This window comes from Grammomys surdaster, unplaced genomic scaffold, assembly GCF_004785775.1.
Source record: "Grammomys surdaster isolate TR1022 unplaced genomic scaffold, NIH_TR_1.0 125630, whole genome shotgun sequence".
Classification (NCBI taxonomy): Eukaryota; Metazoa; Chordata; class Mammalia; order Rodentia; family Muridae; genus Grammomys; species Grammomys surdaster.
Window position 1 is genome coordinate 736,224 of NW_021620469.1, and position 13,082 is coordinate 749,305.

Here is a 13,082-nt window from a genome sequence, read left to right on the forward strand (position 1 = left end):
TTTTCTCTTGGATCCATGCTGTTCAACAGACTGACAGCTTTTGTATGACAATAGATAGATGCTATTCAAATGAAACCCATACAGGTCTGTTATTACAGGCTGGAAGTAGGGGAGTCTAAAATCTCTGTCATCGAGACTGATGAGGATTAACCTCTAACTTATGTGCTAAGCCAGATAGTCAATAACGGGTAAGAAAACACCTCAAGACCCTTTCCTCTAACTGGGTGGCCTCACCATCCTAAGACAAGAGCTCAACCAAACGGCTGCGTATTCAAAGACTGGAAAGGGAGGGTACAGTCTTTTGTTCTGACCTAAGGCAGGCACAGTTTCCATAAGTTTTCCCAGCCTTCCCTTTTGAAAAAAAATTTAAAAAGGGGGGCCTGTTGAGAGCCAAAACCTAGCAGAAAGCGGCTATCATCTTTGCCACCATCTCAAGCGATATACCCTGACAAGAGACTTGCTTTCAACAGCCTGCAACAGCTGAGCACACTCTGATAAGCATCTTGTTTTTCTCACATATCTTGTTTTGTTGTTTAATGCTCCTAGCTGCAAGGCGCATGTGGTAAACTGCCTTCAGCTGTATTCCCCTGCTTATGTTTATATATACCCAGGATTTTCTTTCAATAAATGGGACTTGATCATACTCTCTGTCTTGTCTTCATTCTTCATGATTCTTGTCCCTCCAACCCCACTCTTTCTCTTGCTAGACCCTGTTGACTGACCCTCGGACTGGAGCACTTGGCTCCCAAATGTGGGGCAGCATGGGCCAGAACACCAGAGAATGAAACTTTTATTTTTAAAAGCAATATAGAAGAATATCCACCATGATTTCTGTTGTATTCCTTTGTTTTTATGATAAAAGCATACCAAAATAAATATTATTACTTAGAGTTGTTCAGTTTATTTATTAGATATCACAAACATGGACCCTGCCCCATGGTTTTAAAAGATTCTCTCCAAATGAACTCTCACATAATTAAGATTATTTTTTTCTGTAGGCTTTTGTTGCTTATCTGTATGTGCACATATTGTGTCACTTATACACAGTCTCTTTCAGAGTGAATGATCATCATTCATTATAGCTTGTGTAAATAATGTACACCACAAAACAGTAATCTTGCAATATGGAGCAGAGAAGCCAAAATGTTGCATGCCCATGGACTAGATGATTAATTTTTAGGCAATTAATACTTTTAATTGCATAAAGACTAAAGACTAAAGCCCACTAACTAAGATAAGAAAGCTTCTCTTGGTCCCAAAATATGAGAGGAGAAAATTCAAAAGAGTTTGAAATCCATGAAGCGCCGGGCAGTGGTGGCATATGCCTTTAATTTCAGCACTTGGGAGGCAGAGGCAGGCATATTTCTGAGTTTGAGGCCAGCCTGGTCTACAGAGTGAGTTCCAGGACAGCCAGGGCTACACAGAGAAACCCTGTCTCAAAAGACCAAAAAAAAAAAAAAAAAAAAGATTTCTGAAATCCATGAAGCAGTGATATAAAATCAGGATCCAGTAGCTCTGCTGTTTTCTGGATACACACACACACACACACACACACACACACACACACACACACTCACACACATCTGTGCTCAAGGCGTGACCAGCCTTTCTCACCTCCCAGAGGATCTCACACAGCTCAGAATCTAGTGCTCTAAGCACAGGCTCTCAGCTGATCCCAGTCAAGATGGGCATTTTCAAAAGATGCAACCCTCTGTCTCTCATTCCTGGATGTAGCCCATTAAATAACAATCACGATCTAATCTTGGACCTTGTTTCTTTATAGAAAATGCTAGGCAAAGTGGTAGAAAATATCCTTGGAGTCAACATCACGGAAGCCAGTGCTAATCTAAAGATCTTACTGACCTTTGAATTCAGTCCTGAAGCTCTTGCCTCAGAGATAAATGATAATACCTAATAATCTATATGTGTCATTTATGATTTGTTATTGTATTTAACTATGGATTAGAGTAACACATGGTCATTGGATATGGGTCAAACATTTGCCTTTAAATTTTTCTGACTTTCTAGAAGTTTCAGAAGAGTTAGAGTTAAGATTAATTCATGAGAATATTCATAAGATATTGTTCTACAGTATGATCAGTAGCCCAAATAATTAATGAGATGATGTTCTGCAATACAATATGAATTCTTACTAAGTACTGTGTAACTGTGAGTTTAACAGCCAGTAACAGCAGTCTTATAACTGCTGTTAAGATAAATTGTCAGTTTTGTTTAAAAAGGAAAGAAAGAAAAAAAGCAAAAGGAAGAAAGAAAAATCAAAGAACACAAGAGATCTTATTGCAATACAAAAGGATGTAAGAGTTAGAAAAGGACACATGTGTCTCCGTGCAGTCACTGTGGACTTCCTGGGGTCTCAGCCTCCTCAACCACAGCCTCCAACCTTGTACATTCTTGGTCTTTCTTGGTCATTCTTGGTCTCTGTACATTCCCAGCTCAGCTCATAGGAGGTCAATGTGGTGACAGTGTCATTTTTAACCAAACCAGAAAACTTCCTTAAGTAATATGACGCTGATCAGAAGCAAAGGTGCATAGATTTAAAATGCCTGTGAGATCCCTGAGCACACACATCCTTCATCCTTTTCCAAGGGTGGTGTCTACTCTGCCCTCCTTCAACCTGAGCAGCCTTCCTGGGATGATGTTACAAGTCCTGATTCTCCTGACCCTACTTCTGGCTCTTAGAGCTGGAGCAGGTGAGTGACCACACCTGTCCCTGTCCCATTGGTGTCATTCCATAACACCTCTGCTGTCTTTCTGCCTTGCAGTGGTCAGGAATTGTCTTGGTACTAAATCCAAGAGATTTCTGAATGTCAGGTCCCACTCTGAATACAGACTTGGAAATCTGACACTGGCCTGATTTTCAACAAGGTCTGAAGAAAGGAGATGTTTTCAGAAAACAGTAGGCACTAGCTTCTCCCAACATTTTTTCATCACCTGGAGACTGGATAATCCTTAGAAAGAGGTGTGGCAGAGAATGCAAAGATACAAAAATGTACATCACTAATGTTATTTCAGCCTAGGGAAAGGGGAACTTTAATGAGGCTTAAGATTCAGCCAGGATTATTTTATGTGCAATGAATCCAGTCTTCAAAAGCCTTGAGAAGCTGCAGATTCTACTCTCAATCACCCCCCCACACACCTCCAGATCTACCCTCATGACCTCAAATATTACTCCCAGACACCAAATAGTCTAGGCTTTTCTTTCAGAGGAGATCATCGGAGGCAATGAGGTCAGTCCACATTCCCGTCCTTACATGGCATATTTTGAGTTTCTGAATGTTAATGGGAAGAAGATGTTCTGTGGAGGCTTCCTGGTTCGAGACAACTTCGTGCTGACAGCTGCTCACTGCAGAGGAAGGTGAGGAAAAGCAGCTAGCTCACATTTTGTGAGACACCCACAGGAGCTTCTGTCCTCTATTGTGGAAGCTCCCCTTAGTGCTCACTAGAAGGTAGGGTTGTGAAAATTAATGTCTGACAAGAGGTACATTTGAGGTAAAAGGATGAGAGGTTACAGCCAGCAGTATGCTTAGTTGATCAACTGAACAACAAAAAAGTAGTGGTTGAGATTGAAAGTTCATATTAAAAGTTGATGCAAACTTCAGAATAATGCCTAAATGAAAGAGTGAGCCCCCAGGAATCTCATGTCCTTGAGAAGCAGAGAGCTTGAGTTCTGACCCTGAGGTACTCCTGTGTCTACAAGTCCCCTCAGCTAGAGCCCCACCCTGCCTACCCTCCTTTCACAGCTCCTGAATTGCATCCTCTCTAACTTCACACCTCTCCTCTCCACTCTGTTCTCTTCACAGCTCAATGACAGTAACATTGGGGGCGCACAACATCAAAGCTAAGGAGGAGACACAGCAGATTATCCCTGTGTCAAAAGCCATTCCCCACCCAGCTTATAATCCTGATGACCGTTCCAATGACATCATGCTATTAAAGGTGAGACCTGCCATCCTCCTACTCATATACCTTCACCTACCCTTTAGTGCCCACCCCTCATCCCACCCCTGGTGTCTGTGCTCTGCTTGGTGCAGGGCTTCTCCCTGACCTTGATTCTTCCCTCCTTCCATCATGAGTTTTAATGTAACCAAGAGAACAAAAACCTCTTGGATGAGCTGGTTTCTCCTGACTCTTCCCTATCAGCTGGTCAGAAAGGCCAAGAGGACTAAAGCTGTGAAGCCCCTCAACCTGCCCAGGCGCAATGCCCATGTGAAGCCAGGAGATGTGTGCTATGTGGCTGGTTGGGGAAAGACAGCCCCAGACGGGGAATTCTCAAACACACTGCAAGAGATTAAGCTGACAGTACAGAAGGATAAAGTGTGTGAGTCCCAGTTCCAAAGTTCTTACAACAAAGCGAATGAGATATGTGTGGGAGACTCAAAGATGAAGAGAGCTTCCTTTGAGGTAAGTAGGATTACCTTCAACTCTGGGCTCAGTTGAAGGGGAAAGGAATCTGGGACCTACAGACTCAAATATCAAGGGACTCCTTTGCCCACTAGCTGGATATTTTCTCTCAGGGAACAGCAGGAACCAGTAACTAAGTAGGGCCTCTGAGGTGACTAGGAGGCTCTGCTGAGGGTAACTTGTATAAAGGCAGGAGTCTGCAACACAATACTTTTCTCCAGGCTCAAGCTTTAGAAAGCTGGGCTCCCTGAATCTGTCATAACCACAGTCCAGGTGTCTCCTCTGAGCAGACACACACACTTTGTCAGTGGGTTTCCCCTCTATTCTCACATCAGGCGCACTCAATTTCCCCATGCCATTAAACAACAGCTGGGAGACAGGTCCTAAACACCTTTATAGAGAGTGGATCATAGACCTGGGGAAAGGCAGAGGCTGGCCTCAGGTGCATCCCTAACCTTATCCACAGTCAGAACTGTAAAGGCCAGGGTCCCGAGGCCTTCCCTCTGGCCTCATAAGCAGAGAGTACAAGTCATGCTTTTCTGGGAGGAGCCTGGACATGAGAGGGAGGTTGGGACTAGGATGAACAACATCTCAGCGCCCTGTGCTCCCACAATTCACAGGAAGATTCTGGAGGGCCTCTTGTATGTAAAAAAGCAGCTGCAGGCATTGTGTCCTACGGGCAAACTGATGGATCAGCTCCGCAAGTCTTCATGAGAGTTTTGAGTTTTTTATCCTGGATAAAGAAAACAATGAAACACAGCTAACTACAAGAAGCAAACTAGATCCCCTTCTAACTAGCCATCTTCCCTATAACCAAGTCCAGGATTGTTCTAGGACAGAAGACAACAACTGAATAAAGAACTTTTTCTGACTGCAAAGGCTGGTTTCATGTCCATTCACAGGGATCAACTTTGTGCTAGGAAGGTCAATGGAATACCAGTTTCTGCTCACCCCAGCTCTATGCACACATCTTCCCAAAGTTCAGGCAACTCTGTTGTTCAGGTCAGTTTTGCTTGTCCTAGTCTCTCCAGTGCCTGCCCTCTGACAGGCTAAAATGAGCATAATCAAGAGAAAAAGTTGAATGTCTCCTTTCTTGGGGCTCAGGGTCACCTGCTACTTCCTCTGTGTCATATGGAAGACAGGAGAAGAAAAACACCATTGTCATTAAGATGCAGAAGAGAGAGCTCAGGACACTGGTAGATGGGCCTTTCTGGATAGGATGACTCTTTCCCACAGCTTCATCATTAAGGGGATAGCTCTTGCATTAACCTTGTCTCTCATCTAGGAAGAGTTTCCCTGTCCTTCTCTGGAAACAGAGCCAGACTTCCTCCAGCCTCCCTGCTCCAGCCCCATCTCTTTTATCCCTAGTCAGATGAATCTAGCAACTTGTGTGCTTAAGTCCATGGGGGTCTGATCACAATCCTACTTCTTCCCCCTACCTAGGACACTCAATGCAGCATGTGGTTAAGTCCATTAGGGCCTCAGCCCTGTGCTGAAAGACCAACTTGCCCCCTCTTAGAGAGGGGTTTCCCAAAGGTCCAGACCAGAAATGGAATCTGGACCTTTGGTGGCCAGGACTGTCAGTATCTCTCCCCAAAACCATGCCCAGGCCTAAGGTATCCCATCCCAATCAGCTCCGTTCCCTCCTGTGTGCTCAGAGTCCATAGGAACAAAGTCACTCAGCAGCATGGGCCTCTCTGAGCTTGATCAGCTCAGCCACTGTTGCCTCTAGGCTGAGACTCCCTGTTGCTCCCCTGGACTATATCCATCTTTTATGTCCAAAAGAATAGAAGAACTAGAAAATTCTACTTCTTCATGAGTCAACACCGAAGGGCATGAGGTGTGGAATTGACTTCAGTCACTTAGATTCTAGTGGGAACATAGTGAGAAGAGCAGCATTTTTGTCTAGGGGAGGGGGCAGTGTCTAGAGGACAACTCACCTGGGACAGCCTTGGCGTGTTTATTTTAAAGATAACAGAAATGACTATAGCAGGTTGAAGTCATAAGAGATGCACATACGCAGAAGCATAATTCAGAAACACAAATGAATATGAGTCAAGGAGGCTGTTATAAAATAAGAACCTGGCATGGAGAAGTAGCTCTACTATTTAGAAATTATCTGTGAGTGCTGTGTCCATGGTGTGCAAGATGTCCTGGGCTTCTCTCCATGTTAGGCAGCTCTTTGCATGAGACTGGAGGAAGAATGTGTGCCTTCATGTAAAAACAAATGTCTCTTTGTGTTGGATTCACATTGCTAAAATATCCAACCTGCCAGGATTTCTAAATCCTGTGCTTTAAAGTCCAGGATTTGAAGGCAGAGGCAAACAGATCCCTATGAGTCCACTGAAAATTGCTTGGTTTAACTTAAGCAAAATAAAAACTCCAAGCAGCCTTGGATTGAGAGTCTTGTAGCAACAGAAGCATCCCAGATGTCATGATTTGTAGCTATACATTAGTGTTTCTATGTTCCTAGTAGTCACAATGATATATTCTCTTGTGAGATGAAGTAAAATTTTTCTCTGGATCCCATAACCTCCAAAGGCATGTGTGTATATTGGAAGAGAAGTTAGTGTCACACTGTTTGTGAAAGAAAACTTGAATCCAATCCATGCCCTACAAACAGACTAAGGCCCTAGCACCCTTGTAAACAACATAAGCAAAGAAAAGTGTAGGATCAAAGAACAATGCAGGTTTCAAAGTCATACAGACAAAAGTGTATTCAATGTGGGTGCTATATTACTTTGAGGCAGTGGTTCTATCTTTTGAAATAACTTTGAAAATTACAATTGCATATCCTTAAGAAGGAGACAAAATATTTCTACAAAAGGTAATAGTTGAGCTAAAATTGACCAAAAATCAAACATGTTAGGACAGAATCTGAACCAAGGATTCCTTAGCCACTGAGGCACAAGTGACCTCCAGTGTTATCTATTCTACAGTCAGATGAGCCCATGCTCAGAGCCCTGTTTCCTCCCAGGGCTGCATGTCTACAGTTATTCACAGCCAGCTTGCTTTGACTCCCTTGGGCACATACTTGAGTAGACTCAGAGCCAGGTAAATGCCTTAAACAGAGCCTGCTTCAGATTCCTCTGCTGTATAGAAGTAGTTCTTCGTCCTTACAATTGTCAAAAGAGTATATTGTCTTCCCTTAACATCTCTGTACTGATTCTGCTGAACCTCAGAAGGGAAATGCTTCAACTGATCAAGACTCAAATTGTCTGTTTCTCCGGGCCATTGTAGTCCCATCACAGCAAGAGAGGACTGTACGATACTCTTGAAGGACACAGTAAATGCAAGATGCCTCAGGGTTTTCCTGGTTTGTGCTGGGAAATATGTACTGCTATACTTCCTTTGTTCTGTCCCTAGTTCATAATCTTCAAGTACCATTTTCTGTGGATTTAGATATTACATAAAGTTTCTAGTTTCTATTTTTGTCCCAACCTACCTTTATTTGGTGGATATTTTAGTGAGTATGTTCCCCATAGACTCATGTATTTGAACACTTGATTTTCAGCTGTGAGTGCAGTTTGTAGAGGTTTAGGAAATATGGTCTTGCAGAATATTGCTGGGGCTTTGAGCTTTCAAGACCCCATGCCATTTTCTAGTCTCTGTCTCTGTCTCTGTCCCTTCCTCCCTCCCCCCCCCGTGTCTGTGTATGTGTGTGTGTTTATGTGAGTGTTTGTGCATTTACAAATGGTTTGAGCCTCAGCTTCCTGCTCTGTCTTACACATTTTGCCACCCTCCTAACTGAGATGGATACACATGCCTCTGGAACCATGAGCACTGAACAATCTCTTAGAAGTTGCCTTCATCATGGTGTTTTACCCAGTAACACAAAGGTAAGAAATCATATGCTTCCACCCAACATGTTTGGGAGAAAAGTGTAGGACTGGGTTCATTTGCCATATTGCTCAGGGCTACCTGGCCTGAAAGCATCATGGCATGGCTTTGGAGGAAAATAGCCACAGCAGAATGACAACTGGCTACAGGATCAGGCTGCTGGCCTACTTGAAGTAGTTTATCCTTAAAGCCAAAAATGTTTCCCTAATAGCTGCAACCTTGGTTTCCAAATCAAAGGTGTGTGAGACAAATTATCCCCCGAAAATGATTACATTTTGCCTTCTCAGCCAGGTACAGTGATATTTGCCTGTCATTCCAACTCTTGGTGGGCTAAGATAGGAGGAAAGACATTCAAAATAATTCTTAGCATAGAATATCATTTGATAAGACCTCATGCTGAAGCTGGAACCTGCTGCTTGGTGTATTGTTTGGTTCAGTTTGGGGAGTGCAGATGTGTCTTAGTTATGCTATGAACCCAGAATCAGGTATGCTAACTTAGCACTTATTTTTCCCTAGTCCTCAACCCCCTGGGGTTTGGGCAAAAACCACGCAGCTAAAAATCCAATTCTCCCTGCCTCCTGTTCTTAAAGGGACAGAGTATGTTTTTCATTTGGGAATCTGAAATTAATTTGTCTTTAAAAAGTGAAATTTTCCAGACTTTGAGGCATCAATAGGTTGTAGAAATTTTTAATCCTGTCCTGGGGTTTCTACACTGACTTTCACCACTAACTGCCAGGATAAAAGACACATACAACCTTTACATTCACATTAAGCATTAAACAGCACAAGAGCTCAGCAGATATCTACCCTCTATGCTATTAAAACCTATTTTTCTATAAATAACCCCAAGTCATTACTATATTTCATCCAGGCTGCTCTTAAAACTCCATTTGGGCCATGCTTTCTTGACTCTTAACCCATGGAAGCTTCTCATTCCTCTTCTTGCACCTTCTTCTGCTCATGGTTCTCTTCTGACCCCAAGCTGGGGAAAACTATACCAGCTATGTCTCTTCTGGCCAGCTACTGGGTGTTGGCATTTGATTTACCACTTGGAAATAACTCAGGGGCAGGGAAACAGCTCTACATGCAGACTCCAGGTCCTGTGGGCCCACACTTAGCATTACAATAGTCAGCAAGACCAAACCTCAATAAATGAATCTCAAGTTTTTTCAGGTATAGGTTGGCCATTTCATCCATCTCTGCTTCATTCCCCATTTCTGAATTTCTTGTAGACAGATTTATTTTGAGTTGAACTTTATGGGTGGGTTAGTGTGCCTATCGCTCCACTGGGGTTCCTGCTCTTCCGGGTCCATATCCCCAATGCTGTGCATCACAGATAAGACTTTGACTCTTGAGCACCTTCCTTATCCCAGGTCTCTGTCACATCCTGAAGATGCCCTCTACCTCTCCAAACCTGCTGGTTGCAGATTTCCCTTCTTTATCTGGCCATCTCTCTTGCCCCTCCCCACAACTGATCTTGACCTCAGCGATTTCCCTTCCTATTCACTCTCTCACCCAGATCCATTCCTCCGTCTGCCTTTTATGACTAATTTATTTCCCCCTTTAAAGTGAGATTCTAGCTTTCTCACAATGCCTTCCTTCTTCTTTAGCTTCCTTGGGTCTGTGGAGTGTAGCATGGGCATCCTGTATTTTATGGCTAATATCCACTTATAAGTGAGTGCAAACCATGCATGTTCTTTTGAGACTGGGTTATCTCACTTGGGATGATATTCTCAAATACCATCCATTTGCCTGCAAAATTCATGATGTCTTTGTTTTTAATAGCTGAAGAGTATTCCATTGTGTAGATGTACCATATTTTCTTTATCCATTCTTCAGACCACCATGGATTAAAGCTGGGCATCAACAACAACAGAAACACCAGAAAGCCTACATACTCATTGAAAGGGAACAACTCTACTCAGTGATCTCTGGGTCATGGAAGAAGGAAACCAATTAAAGATTTTCTACAATTCAGTTGAAACAAAGGCACAACATACCCAAATTTATTGGACCCCAATGAAAGCAGTGCTAAAAAGGAAGTTCATAGAACTAAGTGCCTCCATAAAGGAATTAGAATGTTCTCATACCAGTGATTTATAAGTACACTTGAGATCTCAAGAAGTGAAAAGAAGTAAGCACACCAAACAGGAGTAGAAAAGAGGAAATAATCAAAATCTGGGCAGAGATAAATCAGATAGAAACAATAAAAACAATACAAATAATCAAAGAACCCAAGAGCTGTTTCTTTGAGAAAACCAACAAGATTCAAAAACCTTTAGGCAAACTAACCAAAAGACAGAGAAACAGTATACAAATAAACAAAATCAGAAATAAAACGGGAGACATAACAACAGAAACTGAGGTAACTGGAAGAATTAGGTCTTACTTCAAAAGCCTGTACTCCACAAAATTGGAAAATCTTAATGAAACAATGATTTTCTAGACAGATAGCATATACCACAATTAAATCAATCAGGTAAATTATTTAAACAACCCTACAACCCCTAAAAAATACAAACATTAATAAAAAAGTCTCCAAACCAAGAAAAATCCAGGGTCAGATGGTTTTAGTACAGAATTCTAGCAGACTTTCAAAGAAGAGCAACTTCCAATACTCTTCAAACTTTTCCCCAAAATAGAAACAGAAGGAGCACTGCCAAACTCATTCCCTGAAGCCATAGTCACCCTGATACTAAAGCCACACAAAGACTCAACAAAAAAAGTGAACTTCAGACCAATTTCTCTTAAGAACATTGATGCAAATGTACTAAACAAACCTTAATATTATTCATCCTAAGTCCATTCATTTACCTGCAAGTTTTTTAACTTCATTTTATTTTTAGAGTCAAGTAATTTCATACACACACACACACACACACACACACACACACGGACACACACACACACACACACACACACAGACACACACACACATATGCACACAGACACGTGCACACACCTGTGAGTGTATCCAATGTTCATTATCCATTAATATGAAGATGGACAACTAGGTGGATTTCAATTATTTGGTGTACTGAATAAAGCATCATTAAATATGGGGGTGCAAATACATCTGAGGTAGGGTACTGAGATCTCTGGGTATATTCCTAGGAATAAAATAGCTGGGTACTATGACATTTCAGTTTTTGGTATTTTGAGAAATCTCAAATAGATTTTTACAGTGTCTGTATTCATCAGTACTTCAACCAGCAGTGAATAACTGTTCCTCTCTCTATATGTCCTCTCTAAGTTTTGTTCTCAGACTTGGTGATAGTTGTTCTGAGTGGGTTGATGTGGAATTTCAAAGTGTAATTTATTTGCATTTAACTAATTCATAGAGATATTGGATATGATTTTAAAAAATAGTTTTTGACCTCTTTTCTTCCTTCCTTCCTTCCTTCCTTCCTTCCTTCCTTCCTTCCTTCCTTCCTCCTTTCCTTCCTTCCTCCCTTCCTTTCTTTATTCCTTCCTTTCTATTGCAATTTCTTATTTCACTCACTTGCTTGTTTGTAGATTGGCAGTTTTATATCTTTGGTGTTTAATTTTTGAAAATCTTTGTAAATTTTAGATTATAGCCTGTGATGGTTCATCTTGGTTGTCAACTTGACTGCATTATGAAATAATCAACTCCAAGTAGCTTGGCATAACAGTGAGGGGTATTCTTGATTAGGTTATTTGACATGTAAAATGGACCCTGAGTTTGTGTCAGTCCTTCTAGTGCCAGCTCAGATAAAAGGACGTGGAGAAAGGAAGGTTTACTTTTGCCTGTTTATCCTGTGCTTTCTGGGTACATGTATCCTGTTGGTGAGGCATTTCTTCCTTGTTTGAAGAATCTACTTTTTCAGTACTCCATCACAAATGAGAGCAGTAGCTCTCTAGGAATCCTCAGGAGCTCCAGCACCAGATTGGGACAACTGAGACATCTGGTCTTGTGGATAGAACAACTGGCTCCTTGGCTTCCTGTCAGGAGTCAGCCATGATTTTTTTTTTTTTTTTTTTTTTTGCAACACAGCATCTTTATGTTCAAGTAGTCCCACCTGTTAATACTGAGTTAACTCTTCTACCTTTGGTGTTCTGTTTTAAAAATTCTTGCCTTTCACAATACCTTGAAAGGTTTTCCCTGTGTTTTCTTCTAAAAGTTTTAAACTAAGACCCATATTTCATTTTGAAATTTCTGTGACAGTATAAATTTTAAAGTGCTATTTTTGTTAACCTAGCTAGCTCCCAAATAATTGAGAGACTATTAGACTTATTAAACAAGGTTTAAGGCACAACAACAGAGCAGTATTAATCTATTTAAATTATTTTAACTAACCTGGCTACCTCTCAGCTCAAATCCCTAAGATTCTTGCATTTTAGTACTGATCTGGCTCTCCGGGCTCCACGTGTTTTCTCATGCTGTATCCTGGACTCTCTCCTGGTGGAGAATACCCACTACCCTGGCTGGGAGAAAATTCAGTGCTATTCTCTCCTATGCTCAGTCATTAGATGATCAGCTAGATTAATTGACCAATCAATAATTGGTGAGCAATGATTACACAGCATTGAGACAGGATATTTAAAGAAGAGTTCCAACCAGAAAAAGAAGTCAGCTTTGGAATAATACAAGGATAGTTTTTACAGTGTACAATAACATTATGCCTACATTTTTAAAAATTTATTTGTATTTATTTTTAAAATCAAATCATAATTTTTACTTATTCACAGAGGGGTTATAAACACAAAAAGGCAGGATGTGGGGAAGGGGATGACACTGGAGCGTGGGTGTTCAGGGGGAGTACAGATATCTTTCAGAACAGGGTATCGGCTGGGTGAAG

At 41.6% G+C, this 13,082-nt stretch overlaps 1 protein-coding gene across 1 annotated transcript; it reads left to right on the forward strand.

Annotated features, from left to right (window-relative positions):
• The first annotated feature begins 2,588 nt into the window (after positions 1-2,588).
• Positions 2,589-5,296, forward strand: LOC114638771 (granzyme C). The gene is made up of 5 exons (XM_028787356.1): positions 2,589-2,711; positions 3,226-3,376; positions 3,822-3,957; positions 4,162-4,422; positions 5,043-5,296. The coding sequence occupies exons 1-5, from the start codon at positions 2,654-2,656 to the stop codon at positions 5,184-5,186; spliced, it is 750 nt and encodes a 249-aa protein (XP_028643189.1). The 5' UTR covers positions 2,589-2,653; the 3' UTR covers positions 5,187-5,296.
• Positions 5,297-13,082: the final 7,786 nt, after the last annotated feature.